At 42.9% G+C, this 18,075-nt stretch overlaps 1 protein-coding gene and 1 long non-coding RNA gene across 3 annotated transcripts in view; one reads left to right on the forward strand and one right to left on the reverse strand.

Annotated features, from left to right (window-relative positions):
- The window catches only part of ATP6V0E1 (ATPase H+ transporting V0 subunit e1), a 35,863-nt gene extending 21,120 nt beyond the window's left edge, over positions 1-14,743 (reverse strand). Inside the window, exons 1-2 of one of the 2 annotated variants that reach the window (XR_014262115.1) lie at positions 14,553-14,743; positions 9,534-9,581 (exon numbers count right to left, since the gene is read on the reverse strand). Coding sequence is in view for 1 of the 2 variants with exons in the window: in XM_082456639.1 (XP_082312765.1) it covers positions 9,534-9,581; positions 14,553-14,656 (152 nt within the window). In the remaining variant the exon portion in view is untranslated. The remainder of the gene's footprint in view (positions 1-9,533; positions 9,582-14,552) is intronic. The other variant, XM_082456639.1, reaches the window with a different exon arrangement.
- The window catches only part of LOC309658258, a 215,668-nt gene extending 199,270 nt beyond the window's left edge, over positions 1-16,398 (forward strand). The window contains exon 2 of the long non-coding RNA XR_014262149.1: positions 16,280-16,398. This is a non-coding gene — a long non-coding RNA (uncharacterized lncRNA). The remainder of the gene's footprint in view (positions 1-16,279) is intronic.
- The last annotated feature ends 1,677 nt before the right edge of the window (positions 16,399-18,075 follow it).

Consider the following 18,075-nt stretch of genomic DNA (forward strand, 5'->3'; position numbering starts at 1 on the left):
CCCAACAGCTGGAGAATATACATTCTTTTCAAGTGCACATGGAATGGTTATCAAGATAAGACCATATGCTGGGCCATAAAATACGTCCCAATTTCAAAAGACTGAAATCTTACATAATATACCTTCTGATAAGATATCTAGAAAGGTGCCAAATATGTGGAAATTAAACACCACAATTCTGAAAATGAAAATACAGCATCATCAAAATTTGTAGGGTCTAGATAAAGTGATGCTTAAAGGGAATTTTATGGTATTACACACTTACATTTAAAAAGAAGGAGGGATGGACTTCCCTGGTGCGGCAGTGGTTAAGAATTTGCGTGCCAATGCAGGGGACATGGGTTCAATCCCTGGTCTGGGAAGATCTCACATGACGTGGAGCAACTAAGCCCATGCGCCACAACTACTGTGCCTGTGCTCTAGAGCCCGTGAGCCACAACTACTGGGCCCACACGCCACAACTACTGAAGCCTGCATGCTCTAGGGCCCATGTGCCGCAACTACTGAGCCCACGTGCTGCAACTACTTAAGCCCATACGCCTAGAGCCTGTGCTCCGCAACAAGAGAAGCCACCGCACCGCAACGAAGAGTAGCCCCCGCTTGCCACAACTAGAGAGAAAAGCCCACACACTGCAATGAAGACCCGATGCAGCCAAAAAATTAAATTAATTACTTTAATTTTAAAAAAATAAAAATAAAACAAAAATGAAATAAAAATAAAAATAATAAAAAGAAGGAGGGACTGCCCTAGTGGCACAGTGGTTAAGACTCCACGCTCCCAATGCAGGGGGCCCGGGTTCGATCCCTGGTCAGGGAACTAGATCCCACATGCATGCCACAACTAAGAGTTCACATGCCACAACTAAGTGTTACCATGACACAACTAAGGAGCCCACGAGCTGCAACTAAGGAGCCTGCCTGCCACAACTAAGACCAGGCACAACCAAATAAATAAAATTTTTTTTTAAAAAAAGGGAAGTTTAAATCAACGTTCTTAGTTTCCACTTTAACAGGCTAGAAAAAAGAGCAAATTAAACCCAAAGTAAGGAGAAGGAAAAAAAGAAAAGAGAACTGAAATAAATGAAGAGATATACCATGTTCATTATCAGAAGACTCAATATTGTTTGCTCTCTCCAAACTGATCTATAGAGTCAACACAACCCCAATTAAAATCTCAACAGGCTTTTTTGTTGTTGTTGAAACTGACAAGTTGATTCTAAAATGTATATGGCTATCTTAGAGTAGGCAAAATAAACTTGAAAAACAAACAGAGGACTTACATTTCCTGATTTCAATATAAAGCTATAGTAATCAAAAGAGTGTGGTATTACCATAAGGCTGGACAAACAGATCAATGAACAGAAGAGACAGTCTGTAAATAGGCTCACACATATATGGTCAAACCATTTTGAACAAAGATGCCAAAGCAATTTAATGGAGAAGGGAAAGTCTTTTCAACAAATGGAGCAGACCACTAGATATCTGTATTGGGAAAACAAAAGAAAACAACAGCAACAAAAACAAAGCTTGACCCCACCACTTTAGTGCCTGTGGCCCTTGGAAGCAGTCTTGCCTAACTGCCAAACCCTCTCCAAGGTCAGGCTATAGCAGAAAGCCTTTAGGTCCAAGTCCTTGCTTAATAAGATAAATGATAAGAAGTTCCAACAGGTCTCATATCTTTGTTTACCTCAATTTTTGCCGGAAAAAAATTTTCCACACCTCCCAGGACCATCTAATATGACCCAAATCCCATTCCCAGACTGCTGTGCTCTTCTCAACACTCGATCCAACTTCGCTCCCTTTCGTTTCTCCCAAATCCTTGCACTGTGTTCTCTGTAACTTGGTCAGTGATCTGCCACTCACCTTCTATTCTCGCACTTCCCCAACTCCAGCATCACTGAAGCCGGGCTCCCCCCTGAGGCTCTCTCAAGCTGAGAAGGCTGCTTATTCTTACAACAGATAGCTCAGGCTTTGGCAATGGCGTCAATAACTTCTTTGCTCCCTCTGCTGCCTGCAGACAATTCTCTCCCACTCTCATGAAGAACTGCCTTCTGCTTGGGTATGCGTGCCTACTGACTTTACTACCCTCTCATTTGTCCCAGTCACTCCTCCTTATCTGACAGAGGAGGCTTGAGTTTGCCCTTTGCTGGCTCTTCCTCATCTCTACAACACCTAAACGTTGGCATTCCTCAGGTTCGGCCCTAACCTCTCTTCTCTTCTCTCGCCATCCCGTCCCTTTGGTCAGGTTTCTCACCTTAGCACTGCTGACATGTGGGGCTGCATAATTCTGCACTGGGGGGAGGAGGGCTCCACTGTGCAGTGCAGGATGTTCAGCAGCATCCCTGGCCTCCACCTGCTGGATGCCAGCCCCATAGAAAACCACTGCCTTAGGTAATTACATGCACTTGCATGGCCTCCAATCTCTCGTCTTATATCCAGTTTCCTATTTGGTATCTCTTAGAAGGCTCACAGGCATCTCAATCTTAGCACGTCCTCAACTGAAGTTTTGTTTTGAAATTTGTCCTGTCCCAAGTCTTCACCATCTTGGTAAATGGCCCAATCCAGAAACCAAGGACCCATCGCTGATTCCTCCCACCTCCTCCACCTGCAGGACCAATAAATTCGACTCCCAAATTAGTTCTCAAATCTGTGCACCCCCTTTATCTTCATTATCACCACCTCAGACCAAACCACAAAGATTCCTCACCTGAATGAATGCCGTAACCTCCTAACTTGTGGCCCTGCTTCCACTCTGGCCTCCAAGCAGTCTGCTCTCCACAGAGCAGCCAAAGTGGTCATCCGACCAAATCACTCCGTTATTTAAAATCTGAAAAGATTTCCTATCCACTTAAAATAAAACCTAAACCCCAAGCCCATAAAATCCTACATGACCTGGCCCTCACCTAAATCCCAAACCTACCACTCCTCGCCTCACTATTAAACCCCATCACACTACCCTCCCAGAACATTCCAAGCTCCTTACCTCTCAGTGCCTTCGTGTTTGCAGAAGACCCTGCCTCCAGCTGCCCCCATGGCTGACTCCTCCTCCAACAGGCTTTCTGTGACCGCTCTCAATAAACCCTCCCTCCCTCCCACCCCTTCACTGTTCTCTATCACAGCACCCTGTTTGGCTCCTTAAAGCACCTTCTCACTTTGTCTATTACAAATCAAGAACAGTTTTGCTGCTGCTGTTGTTAACCTGCTTGTCTGACTCCCCTCGCTGGACTGTCACCTCTAGGAGGGCAGGGACGTGGTTCTCTATCATATACCCAGGAACTGGCACAGAGTAGGTAATCTACGAAATGCTTACTGGTTGAATTCTAGGGGAAGATGGGTAACAAAGCTGTGGAACAAACAGACAACTATAAATGAGAGATACAAACAGAAAAACCTACGAAGGCAACAAGCAAATTAGCTAAAACAGAACATGGCTTCCTCTGGCTATCCACCTGGGAGTTCCAAGCTGAAAGGAGCAAGGGCAGGAGGACTTCATATCTCAGGAACAAACTGAATTTTAATTACCCACTGTTTTCCAGGACTGATGCCGCTATTTCCTTTTATTAGCAGACATCACCAAACAAGACAGGAGAGAGACACACAAAAATTACCAATCTATGGAGAGACAAGACAGACATTTCACCTATGCCAAACACATCTCCTGTCTGAAGGAGCTTCAAAGCTGGAGGTGAAGACAGAGTCCACCAACCAGCTGACAGAAGGTCATATACAGGTGCTTCTACTGGCCAAAGGTGAGACAATTTGAACACCAAAGGGATATTAATTATACTGGATTGAAATACATCAAATACGTTTAATTGTATCAGATCATAATGATACTAACACAAAACAAAAATCATTATTCACCACTGGAAGATGCTAAGGAAACAATTTATTATTTTGAAACAGGTAAGCAGAGAGAACAGCACACATATATCCTAGCTTTTCTTTGTGAACTGTTTTTCAGTTATTTGAATAACAAAATAGTTGATGAAGTAAATCTTTATGGACATATTCTAGCTAATGAATAAATAAGAAGTTATAGAAATAGAACATCATCAGTGATGCCAACAACACAAAGAAAAATCAGACGTTATGTACCCCTGATGAAAATATCAACACCATTTACAAAACAGACTTAACAAAAAATTGAACCTGAATGTGATCTAGCCCCTAAGTATCCTTACCAACTTACAGGAAATACAGAAGAAAGAGGATTATGTTAAATGACACCATGGGTATGCAGTTAATAAGGAACAGACTCTGGAAAACTATGGGGCAAACAATCTGGGTTTTTTTCTATTAAAATATGCCAGGAAAAAAAGAGATTTGGAGAAGAAACCAATAAAGAGAGACTTGAAAGACACATCCACTAATCGCAATGCAAGGTCTTTATGAGCATCTTCATTCAAACAAACTGTAAGATAAATATATAAATAAAGTATATGAGACAACTAGAGAAATTTAAATGATATTTGATGATATAAAGTAATTAACTTTTTTTGTGTGATAATGGTTTGGGACTATACTTGAAAAAAGAATGATTACCTTTTAGAGATATACATATATTGAAATATTTACAGATCAACTGATGTCTGGGATTTGCTTCAAAAAAATCTGGGGTGGAACGGGAAAGTGTGTAGGGATGTAACAAGATTGGCCACAAGTTGATAATTTTTCAACACGGATGACAGGCATGTGAAGGTTCGTTCATTACATTATTCTACTTTTGTAGAGAGCATACAGTAAGTTTTAAAAGTCCAAAAACAGAAAGTTTAAAAAACAAAACAAAGCATGCTATAGTAAAGAACATTCTAGAAACTGACTATCTGTGGGTACTTGGTGGGAAACCAAAGTGAAGAACCCTGGCCCTGGGAGGTAATCATGTCCTGTCCCCAAACTGGCTCTAGAGCCAGGACCAAAGCAAGGCTGGGCTCAGCTGTGGATCTGCAAATTCCTGGACACGTAGGGGAAAGTGTCTGAAGGCTGTGCAGGTCCTGTGTGATGGGCAGTACTAGGGGGCTGGAGAAGTGAGTGAGGGGGACTCGCTTGGGGGCCACAGAGTAGGGGTTTGGGGGAATGCGTAGATGAGGAAACCTCTTTGGGAAGTGACTGGCGGCTTCACTGGCTCTCTGTTTGCTGTCTGTCTCCCCTCCCTAAAGAGGGCAGGGAGGGGACTTCCCTGGTGGCACAGTGGTTAAGAATCCGCCTACCAATGCAGGGGACATGGGTTCGAGCCCTGGTCTGGGAAGATCCCACATGCCGCAGAGCAACTAAGCCCGTGCACCACAACTACTGAGCCCACGAGCCACAACTACTGAGCCCGCGTGCCGCAACTACCGAAGCCCGCGTGCCTAGAGCCCGTGCTCCGCCACAAGAGAAACCACCGCAATGAGAAGCCTGCGCACTGCAAAGAAGAGTAGCCCCCTGCTCACCACAACTAGAGAAAGCCCACGTGCAGCAGCGAAGATCCAATGCAGCCAAAAATAAATTAAAAATATAAATAAATTTATTAAAAAAAAAAAAGAGGGCAGGCAGAATATTTCTGCTATATATCCAGTGCCTGGTACACAGTAGGTTCATTATAGTATTATTAGTATATATTATTATTAACAATAAATAAGTTGAGTGAATGAACTCTAATAAGGCCCAATAAAATAAATGCTACAAAGGCAATGTAAGCAAAGTGCTTACAAGTAACATATAGTTCTTTGAATTAAAATAATTTATTTTTAAAAATCACTGATAATACTACATTTTTCTTATCCTTTGTTATAAGTTTTCACACACAGCATCTTATTTAAAAATTTACCAAACCACACTACAACATAATCAGGCCAAATATTATTCAGCCTAGCAGAACCAAGGTCTCCTGGTCTCCTAGTCAACATTTCTTTTCCTATATCACTCTGCTGGTAAGATTTACAATTAGTCAAGTGCTAAAGATACAGCATGTTTTCCAAGAAGCAATTGTACCTTCACAATACAACACTAAATTTCTAATTTACCCCTAGGATGTGAGTTTTGTAACTCTGGGTAAGCTACAACATAACCCGACATTAACAACTAACCAAAGACCAAGAGAAAGTATAGAATAGTAACTAAAAGGCCTGTATGCTTAAGAAACAAAAGTGATCTTGTGCCTTAGAAAGGAAACCAGATGTAGAGCATTCAGACTTTACTGTGCTGAACTAGCAACACAAGCTGGTTGTACTGGCAGAGATCCTGATTTATTCAGAGCTCAAACAAGGTTCGGCTGGCGGAATCTAACCTTGAACTAGAACAAACTGGAAGGAGGGAAAAAATGCCACAAAGAGAAGGCAATTCAAAAGTCTATGAATGTATTTCAAAACATGACTTTGTTTAGGAAATCTAGTTTCTTTGGGGGTGTCTTATTGCAAATGAGGTATTTTCAAAAAACTATATGTACTAGTGCCAAACAGTAAAGTGTCCTTTGAATTTCAAATTAAATTTATTACAGAATCCCACCCCTTTGTGGAATAAGGTATGTGAAATACTTGGGATTTGAATTCCACCTGTATGCTTCAGGCAGATATTTTGCTAAATAGGATATATGATCAGGTTTCAAAGAAACAAAAGAAAAAAACAATTGCATAAAGTCTACACCACCCAGCTCATTTCCCCATAAAATGGCCTCCAGAAGCATTTAATGTTGGAACACTGCGTACTAACTAACTTTATTAATACATTGATGACAGTACTGACCCACTGTCAATAGAGCAGTCACCAGCACATTGGGACAAAGGAAAAAAGCTAGACAGCAAGAGGTAAGGGCTCACAGACTGTCCTCGACTAAGTTACTAAGACTCAAAAGTGACATAATTTCCAACCAAGTCCAATTATTTTATTTTATACTTGAAAATGAAGATAGGAGGCGTGAGGCTGACAGGTCTCCTGCCTGTTTTAAAGACAATATCAGGGGTTTCCCTGGTGGAGCAGTGGTTAAGAATCCGCCTGCCAATGCAGGGGACACGGGTTCGAGCCCTGGTCCGGGAACATCCCACATGCCGCGGAGCAACTAAGCCCATGCGCCACAATTCCTGAGTCTGCGCTCTAGAGCCCACAAGCCACAACTACTGAGCCCACGTGCCACAACTACTGAAGCCCGCGTGCCTAGAGCCCGTGCTCCGCAACAAGAGAAGCCATGACAACGAGAAGCCCGTGCACCGCAACGAAGAGTGGCCCCCGCTCACCACAACTAGAGAAAGCCCACACACAGCAACGAAGACCCAACACAGCCAAAAATAAATAAATAAATAAATTTATTTAAAAAAAAAAGAAAACTTAAAAAAAAGAGAATAACAGGAAAGTTAACCAGATTTCAAAGACGATGGAGGACCAGAAAGTCACAAAACATTTTAACCTCATCTTGGTTTAATCTCAAGTCATTCCTCTGCGCAATAATTCTGTCTTTTTTTTTTTTAAGACCCCACCACTAACCTTACTGCTCATGCAGCAGAGATCAAAGGAATGAAAACAAAGGCTTTTTCAATTACAGGACCACTCCTTGGCTCCTGGATTGATTAAGAGCTCCCTTGCTGGAATTTCTAGAGGAGATTTGGTAGGATAGGCTGGTACTCAGTCACCCCTACTTAAACGAGGAATTCTTGATGATGCATGTACTTCTTCTCATTTACTCTTTAGAGCTAAACACAGCTAGGATAAAAATGCCCTCTCTTCGCTACCTGTCAGACTTCCATTCTGGGGGCTGAGCTATGACCTGAAAAAGCCTCTTTACCTTTCTAACTAAAAAGAAAAGACTAAACAAGCCAACTGCATATAAAGTCTCATCACATAAGCACTCGTATCGAGGCAGTCAAACAACATCATCATCATTTAGCTAAACTTCTATAGTGCTATATGTATGATTCAGCTTTAAACACTTCAAGTTGCACTGAAGCAAGTGACCGAATGGCCAGATAGCCAAAATTCATGGTAATAACTCTTTGTCAGGGGCAGATTTTGATCTATGCCAACAAGCAGAATTGGCTCATACCCACAAACCTCTTTGAAAAACCTTACTGCAAAAGTCCCAGGATACAAGAAATTTATAGATTCAGAGCCACGGCCTTTCATCACAGGATTAGAATGCTGTTTCCTACCACATGTGGGCACTAAGCAAGAGCTGGCCATCACCAATACTTTCCATATAAGGAAGTCTCAGGAAGCCAGCAAGCTCTCTTTAAGAAAAGAGAATTGCTGGTTCTAAACTCTTAACAAGCAATCCCTAAAAGGACAGATTCTATGGTATGTGAAATATATCTCAATTAAAAAAAAAAAGAAAGAATAGTTCAACTGGGACTTCCTTGGTAGCACAGTGGTTAAGAATCCACCTGCCAATGCAGGGGACACGGGTTCGAGCCCTGATCCAAGGAAGATCCCACATGCCACGGAGCAACTAAGCCTGTGCGCCACAACTACTGAGCCTGTACTCTAGAGCCCACGAGCCACAACTACTGAAGCCTGCACGCCTAGAGCCCGTGCTCTGCAACAAGAGAAGTCCCCGCTCACCACAACTAGAGAAAGCCCGTGCAGTAATGAAGACCCAATGCAGCCAAAAATAAATAAATTAATTTTAAAAAAATAATAGTTCAAATGCAGTTTTGCCATTTTTAACAGTATTCCAAAAATATATGTTGAGAAATGACCTCACATATCCTAAAGCTTTCATTCAAGTTTATATAATCTATTCGAACAGATGCCAATTATTATCATACTTTGATACAGTGTATAATGAATTGCTTAAAAAAATTACCCTTACTCTACTCAATCACAATTCTAACTCAACGTCTATTCATGAGATAAACAAAAGTTATAATAAAGAATGGCAGGACTTCCCTGGTGGCGCAGTGGTTAAGAATATGCCTGCCAATGCAGGGGACACGGGTTTGAGCCCCGGTCCAGGAAGATCCCACATGCCGCGGAACAACTAAGCCCGTGCGCCATAACTACTGAGCATGCGCTCTACAGCCCATGAACCACAACTACTGAGCCCATGTACCACAACTACGGAAGCCCACGTGCCTAGAGCCCGTGCTCTGCAACAAGAGAAGCCCCAACTAGACTCGCCACAACTAGAGAAAGTCCACGCACAGCAATGAAGACCCAACGCAGACAAAAATAAATAAATAAATAATAAAGAATGGCTTTATTGGCTTCATAGTGAGATATTTAAGTGAAATGAGTACGCTCAAATACTTCACAGTAGTAAAATATAAAGCAGTACAATGACAATTTCTGGCTAATTGTATGATTGAAATTTGTACCAAATAAATTACACTTGTATTGCCAGAAGAACTGAGCATCTGTACAGTTCTTAGGTAAATATACTGAACATAGGAAAAGTGTTCTTTTCAACCTTAGGATACTATTTCTAGATGTTACACCAGGAACAAGCCCCAGTGAAACAAAAATGTTAAGTTTCATGACAATCATGCTCCACTTATTTAACTTTTATTCACACATATGATAATACCAGGAATAACGGCTTACTGTTTTAGGAAAAAACTACTTACAAGAGATAGCAGCAAACGGAACAGGTCACCAACATGGTGATGATAACTCTGGAGAAAAAAAAAAGTGCAAGCATTAGATAACTAGCAAACTATGCAGACTTTGCAGGAGGTTTAAGTTCCCTTCCCAGGTGATCAAACCTGGCAAGGATTGCACACCAGGAAAATGCATCTGAATCTGTTCAAACACCAGTAGACAGCAGGGTGCCCTGGGGTGCACACGGCAGAATTCTACGGAAGTCATTAACATTTGTATTTAAGGGAATGTGTACTGATGCCACAGTTTAGGGGTCTAATCCAAACCCATCTGAAGCTGAACACAAAAGGCTGCAGTGGTAATTAGCTTTGACATCCAAGTAACTGCCCTATTTGGTAGTATTCTCTGCAATGAAATGACACTATACTGCTAAAAATGTTACTGAGTCCAAGCTCGCTCTGCTCGCCGCACAACAGGCCAATGAATCAGAGACGAGGTGTTGAGGCAAGGGATACGACTTTACTCGGAAAGCCAGCAGACCGAGAAGATGGCAGACTGGTGTCTCCGAAAAGCCATCTTCTCTGGATGTGGATGCCAGTTTCTTTTATAGAATCAGAGAGGGAGAGGCGGTGAGGAAGTAAAGTAAAAAGGCAGAACAGAGAGGGAGAGGCGGTGAGGAAGTAAAGTAAAAGGGCCATCAGTCTTGCAAAACATCTCCTGGAATGACCAGCCTCCGTGAGGGGATGTGTTAGTTTCTTCTTTTTTGCAGCCATTCACAGGTGAGCAGGGCTAGCAGAGGGACAGGGTTCCCTGAGGCAGGCCATTATGTATGATTATAATAACAAAAGCAATGAAAAGCAAAGGTTAAAGTCGAAGAAACAGATCCAACGTGGAGTCCGACTTAGCTCTTCCCTGTTACAAAAGTATGACTTTCTAGCCTTGACCTCTCCCCATCTCCATTCCTGTCTGAAAAACAGTTAAAACTGGATCTCTGATCAGCTGAATTTCAACATTTAAAAACTGAATTCAGATATTCATTTCCCATTTCTCTTTCCAAATCTAAATCTCCTACTCCAGAGAAGCTCTGCCATTTCCACCCATCTGACCCACCCCTCCAATCTGTCATCTTTTTACTCATGCCTCCCCTGCACCTTCACAGTCACCAAATGCTGTGGATTACTCCTTTGAAGCAGCTCTCCTTATGTGGATTTTTTTCCTTTCTATTCCCATCGTTAAAATCAAAATTCATCAGGTTTGCCTGGCTAACTGCTGGCAGATTCAAAACTTTCTTCCTTCCCTTTCATTCTATCCATACAATCTTTCATTCATTCCTACCATCACCTTGGGTTAACCTTTCTAAAATATTCCTTTCATTACATCACTCTGCAGCTTATCACCTTTCAGTGCCCCCCCCATCATCCACAGGCGTGATTTCCAAAGAGGGGGTCTCCACACCCCATAGAGTAAGAAAGACTATTTCCTAGAAGGCAGGGAGCAAATATCTGAACTCCTATATATATTATGTTTAACTCATCCTTTAGAAATTCTGTGTGTGTGCATATATTTTCTGTAGTTAATACATTGGCTTGTCCATTCATTCATTCAACAGATTCAGAGTGACTTGTATGCACCAGGCTCTGGGGAGAGAGGAGTGAACAAAAGGGATGAAAACCCCTGAAGTTTAGCAAAGCAAAGGTTCCTGGTGAGAGGGCATCAGGCCTTCAAAGAGGACAGAGGCCGGTGTGGCTGAGCTGAGCAAGGACAGCCTGGTAGGAAGTGAGGTCAGAGGTATCTGGTAGCCTCTGAAAGGAAAAGGGAAGCTATTTTGGAGGGATCTGGGGAGAGGACTGACAAAATCTGACCCAAATTCTAATAGGATCTCTCCGCAGGGTGGAAATAGACTAGGGAAGAGAAAGCAAAAGGAAAAGCAGAAAAACCAGTTAGTGGGGAATTGCACCAATGGACCAGTGCGGTAGCAGTGCCTGTAGTGAGAACTGGTCAGACTCTGGATATATCCTGAAGGCACATTCTTCAAAACATGTACCTTATAGTACATATATAAATAGGTATTGGGGGTTATTGTTTATTATTCTCCATTCCAAGCTTCTGCTCATCTTCTTCCATTCCCCTGCCCCAACCTGGAATCCCTCCCTCAGTCTTTCTCTTCCCCAAAAGACCATCTCAGAGAACGGAAACAGCTGAGGCCCCTTTGTACTACTTGATTAATAGTTCGATATCAAAAGCTCCCTCATGGGAATTCCCTGGTGGTCCAGTGGCTAGGACTCCGCGCTTCCACTGTGCGGGTTCGATCCCTGGTAAGGGAACTAAGATCCCGCAAGCCGCGTGGCGCAATGCAGCCAAAAAGAAAAGAAAAAAAAAATTTTAATTAAGATATCAGTTCCTAATGTGCTTCATTAAAATGTCAGTTCCTAATGTGCTTCTTCTAAGTTATTGCCTGCTGAAGAGTTTAGGGGTGAAGTGTCATAGTGACTGCAATTTACCTTCAAATGATTTAGCAAAATTATGTATTTATGTATGCACACCTGGATTCATAGACAAAGCAAATATAAAGCAAATATGAATATGTTAGCACTATTGAATCTAGGTGGTGTTATACAACACCTATACTACTCTATTTTTCTGAATGTTCAAAAATGTTATGTCTGAAAAAATTGGAGCTGACTGAACTGTAACACTATTCCCTGCACTCTGTCCCCATTCCCTCCCCCACAACTACTGCTAAGGGAGCCACTGTGAAAAAATCTGAAGCTTTTAGAGAATCTGTGGATTCCTAAAGAGGAGAATGGGAAATCATGAAAAATAGGAATGGTCAGGAACCAGTACTCCAGGTACAGACTTCATTTTATCCAGCCCTTTTTCAGTTGTAGAAAAGATGAGAATAAGAGGCTTGCTTTATGTTATACATAGATTCAGAAGAGTTTTTTCCCTTTTGCTCCCTTTTTCCCCCAGCTTCATGAGGTCCTGAAAACCTCCTAATCACCCAGGTTTCTGCATTCTGATGTGTAGGGGTCTCAGAGAAGAGGATTTAACAGAAAAGTCTCCTTTCTTCCCTTCTCACACAGCACCTTTACTTATCTCCTTAATGAAGATGTTTTTAATCCTTCAAATCAGAAATGCTCTCCCGCGTTAAAAATTCACTGTAATCCTTGAATCAATTCAGCTCCTTCGTGTATTTAAAAAAAAAAAAATCACTTGCAGTCTTTTCAGAAGGTAAAGGGGAACTAATACTAATTTAGTACTAATATTTCCATTTTACAATGAGGAAACGGGAACATGGAAAAGTTAACTAAACTATCCAAGGTCATAGGGATCATCCAGCTGGGAGCAGTGTTTCTCAAAGTGTAATACAGTAACTCCTAGGAGACACCTAGTGTTTTAAGACCTGCTCAATCCTGCCAAGAGCAGGAAATACAAGGACTGAGGTGGAGGCTATGAATTAGATCCAGATAACATATCACTAGCAGGTCAAACCTGAATAGTGACGCTAAGGCTAGAAACTGAGTAGCCCATGGACCACTGGAGGCGTTTCATTACCCTGGGTAACAGCAGTGGCATCAAGACCCAAGGCTGGGCATAGTGGACCCCAAATGGGGGTCTTCAAGAAAGGAGTGGTCAACACTACCAGAACATTAATAAATGCTTTCTGAGTATGAAGGCTGGAAAAGCAGAGAGTGGGTAATGAAACAGCTGAAGACAGAAACACAACAAAGGAGTACTATGTTGTTCTCTAATTCCAGTAGGAGAAACAAGTCCAAGGAATTAAATTTGGTTAATACAAATTGTTTTAATAACCCCAGAATTCTGACACTCTAAATCATCTATTACAGGCTGGAAAGATGACCCTATACAACTGATGCTAGGGGTGGGGTGGGGAGGAGGAACCTAATACAATGAAATAATAGAAATTCATCTACCATTTTTCCTTTTTAAACAAATTATGATTTACTTGTAAGCTCGACGGAAGTAACAGGTCTAACACAGTTTATTCCAGAGAGCAAAAGGGGTTCAGGTCACAAAACATTAAGGAAGTAATAGCATTTTCTTTCCTTTAATAAAGGCAATAGACTTATCCACTCAGTAACTCTTTATTGAATGCCTACTATGCACGCAGAGCACTGTGAAGCCACCAATTCGTTTCAAAGAATAAAACAAGAGATGGTGTTCCCCCAAATCTGTGACTTCAGTCTAAGTTTCACCCCACATGATCTTGCCGCTGAGAAAAAATGACTAAAAGGCAAAGAGGAACTAGAAAGAGGGTGTTCCAAAGCCCCTTTGAAGATAAGACTCTGTTTCATACTACAATAAAAAAAAAAGTTTACTTACAAAACAGATAAAGCTCTATTTAACAAAGAAGTCTGGGGGAAAAAAGTCTTTCTTAACCAATTATTCTAAGAGCTTGTTACACTCATATACAAGGGCTGGAGAGCCCTTGGAAAGGTATGACGCAGGGGTTTCTAAACAATACCTCCGACTCTTTGGTAATTAATCTCGCTCTAGATCAAGCCCCAGCTAGATCCTGGCGCCCACTAGATGCAAGGCCTGGGCTCAACGTTGTTGCACAAGCTGTCCTGTGCAACTGCGACAGCCTGTGAGGCAGAGAGATCAATTTCTGTTTTATTTATTTGATCCGTTCCTTTAAAGTTTAGGCAAACGAGGCCTCATTTGAGTGGACGGCAGGGCTAAAGGGGCCACAGCCGTCTAGGGACGAACCCCAACTTCTCCTTGAGTCGGTATAAACCCATTTCCGACTGCAGTCTCCCCACACAGAGACGTGATGAGAAAAAATTCCCCTACAACTCCTTCCCAAGGAGGGTCCGCCGGAAGTCACCCTCCTCACGCTCAGGCCGGGAGACACTGAGGCTGCTGCGATAAGGAAGTCGGGGGGCTGCACGGGGGTCGGGGCCTGATTGGAGGGCAGGATCACCCAGGCAAGGTCTCCGACCGGTGCGGGGTCGCCCCCTCCCCCTCCCGGCTCTGCGGGTCCTCACCGCGCGTCCCTCCCCAGGCGGGCCTGGCCCACTTACCCCCGGTTGGGACCCTTAGGGATGAACCAGGGCACCAGGAAGCCGACGAAGCCCCAGAACACGCTCATTACGATGAGAGGCACGGTGAGGCCGGTATACGCCATGGCTGCTGCGGGAGGTGCCAGCCCCTGCCCCGCCGCCTCCCTGCGGTCCCACCCGGAAGTGTCAACACCGGCCGCGTGACCTGCGCGCGCAAAGACCCGCCTCCCGCACCCCACGTGACCTCGCGCCGGACTCCGCCCCGCCGGGGACCGGGAGACAGAGCCCCGCCCTCCCCCGGCCGGTCTTGGGACTCCTGCTCCTTTGAGGGACGTCAGTCACCCCAGAGCCCCAGAGGTAGGGGTAAGTCACCAGGGGCTCAGCAAAGTTTTCTGATACGAAGGTGACCCTTTTAAGAAAAGAGTGTAGTTATTTACAGCTTTATCTTCTTATGCAACAAACATATAAAGAACTTAATAGTAAGTTTCTGTTCAGGCACTGGGCCATGAGCTTTAAGTGCTTGAGTTTGTTTTGAACACCTCACGACAGCCCATGAAGTCGTTTTCATTATTATCCCCACTTTGCCGTTGAAGAAACTGAGGCCCAGGGAGGACGTTAAGGATCTTGGCCAGAGTCACATAGCTACTAAGTGGCAGAGCCAGGATTTAACCTTTGACGGTGTGATTTTCAAGGCCAGTGCTCTTAGCTACTTACCTACTGAATGACTTGTGCACTGTGCCAAGTTTGGGGGTTACAGAAATCAAACAGACACCGCCTCCCCTCAGGGAGTTCACAGGCTGGTGAGATGGACTTGTGAGCAGGCCACTCAATGCAGTGTGAAGGTAGAGTGGACCATAGTGCACAACTTTTCCATCCCAGCCAGTCCTGAGCTAAGCCTTGAAAGAGGAGTAGAAATTAGCCAGAATAGTAAGGAGAAGGTAACATGGAGTTTCAAATGCTTGCCAAGGATTTTCACATATGTTCGTTGTAGTATGTGACAACCTTGGAACAGAGGAACCCAGTCTCAGAGAGGTTGACAGAGCTCTCAGGCAGAAGCAAGATGGAAAGCAAATCTATAAACCAATCCAATGTGCTTTACCCTGGACCATGGTTTCCCTGCAGTAGTCACATTTCCTTCCCTGGAATTGCCTCCTGATTTCTTTCTTCATTCAACTAGAATGGATTCCTGGATTAAATGGGAAATTGGACCAAAGATCTTTAATATCTCTTGAAACACGATTCCAAGCCTTCACCTGAAGGACAAGGCAGGAAACTAGTTGGTCTCCTTTGTGCTCATCCTGCCCCCCGCAACAACTCAGTCTCAACAGAAATTCTATTGTCCATAAGTTCCAGTCCAGGCATCACCTTCACCAAGACCTATTTTCATTCTGTTATTGCATGTCTTGTGGCCTTCTACTTGTTTGTGTGCATAAATTAACCAACCCTCTACTAGAGGGCAAGCTCCTTGATTATGGACACTGTTTAACTGATCTTTGTTCCTTAGAAGCACTTTATACATAGAATGTGCTCAATAAACACTTGTACAACTGAATTGAATAGTTAAGAAAGGGTGAAGGGCCTCCCTGGTGGTGCAGTGGTTGAGAGTCTGCCTGCTAATGCAGGGGACACGGGTTCGAACCCTGGTCCGGGAAGATCCCACATGCCGCGGAGCAACTGGGCCCGTGAGCCACAATTACTGAGCCTGCGCGTCTGGAGCCTGTGCTCCGCAACAAGAGAGGCCGCGATAGTGAGAGGCCCGCGCACCGCGATGAAGAGTGGCCCCCGCTTGCCGCAACTAGAGAAAGCCCTCGCACAGAAACGAAGACCCAACACAGCCATAAATAAATAAATAAATTTTTTTAAAAAAGGGTGAAATCATCCAGAACTAAATTAGAGAAAAAAGTTTGCTCTTTCTTCCCATTTCTTTTTTTAAAAACTTATTTCTAATCGTGGCAAAATAAATATACATAACATAAAACTTACCTTCTTTATCATTTTTAAGTGTACAGTCCAAAAGTGTTAAGTATATTCACACTGTTGTACACCTGATCTCCAGAACATTTTCATACCCACTAAACAAATCCCCATTCTCTCCTCCCCCCGCCCCTGGCAACCACCATCCTACTTTCTGTTTCTATAAGCTTGACTACTCAAGATACCTGATATAAGTGGAATCATAGAACATTTGTCTTTTTGTGACTGGCTTATTTCACTCAGCATAATGTCCTCTAGATTCATCCATGTTGTAGCATGTATCAGAATTTCCATCCTTTTTAAGGCTGAATAATATTCAACTGTATGTATGTACCACATTTTGTTTCTCCATTCATCCGTGGCTGGATAGTTGGGTTGCTTCCACTTTTTTGGCTATTGTAAATTTTTTTCTCCTTTTTAAAATAAATGCAGATATTTTTAAGTTGATCTTGGTAAGTCTAACTTTTGCCTTGCCTTCTTGGCAGCCTCTCTGAGAGGCAGATGTTGGGGAGCACAGGGATGTGGCTGTTCAGACACCAGTTCTGTCGAAATCTGTTTCAGCCTCTGTGAGAGAGAAAAGTATTTAATCTCGGTATTATATTTGTGGGCTAGTATTGGCCAATAGCTCCCTCTATCAGTCAGGCTGTCCAAAACATTTTATCACATGTTCCAAGTGAAAACTGTGGAGAAGGTCAGGAACTAGGATTCAGTGACCCTCTGAATGAAGAAATATTATCTGCTTTCAAGGCATTTAAAGTCTCCTGCGGGAAATAAACCAGACTTTGGGCAGCGTGGTCCCAGGACTGCTGGGGAGTCCCTGAGACTCTCCCAGGGGGTCCACCAAGTCCTCTCTTTTCTAACTACCAATCTGTGTGAGGTTGAATTTTCTTCCTTTGCTTCCTTTTCTTCCAAAACATCATACTGCAACAGACTGAATGCAGAAGCATTGTTAAGAATCCATTTGCCTTCTACTAAACCAGACATGAAGGAATTTTGCAAAAATGTAACACAATGTCACTCTTTTTGCAACATTTTTTTGTTTTGTATTGGAAAAGATATTTTCCTTAAAAATGTTATTTCTGTTAACATGTTTTGGGTTTATTATTATTTTTTTAATGAATTTAAAATAAATCTTAAAATTTTAATGTCTAATATGGTAAATTATATCGATAGATATAACCCTCATAAATAACGTCTTTGGGCCCTCAATAATTTTTAAATTAGAGGAAAATTCTCGAAGGCAACTTCAGTAGGATGAAATAAACAAGAGTGGACCAGAAAACACTACAGCTCAAACCCCAAGGAACCCCTAAACAGGCATGCAGGGTTACAAAGCCACGGAGTCATAAAGCTCCTTTCCAAGTTGATTGAGAACGTTGGAAGTTAGTGGAGAAGCTGAAATTCCAGCAGAATTCACTACTTGTTTGCTCTGCACATATGTAGGGAACATGCACTGCCGGCAGACACCACTGATAATTGCAGCTACCATTTCTCGATGGCCACGTGCCAGTCATTAAACAAGGTACTTTGAATTACCTGTCTCAGTCAGTGCTCACAACACCTAATATAG

The sequence above is a fragment of the Balaenoptera physalus genome (assembly GCF_965194825.1).
Source record: "Balaenoptera physalus genome assembly, chromosome: 3".
Taxonomy (NCBI): domain Eukaryota; kingdom Metazoa; phylum Chordata; class Mammalia; order Artiodactyla; family Balaenopteridae; genus Balaenoptera; species Balaenoptera physalus.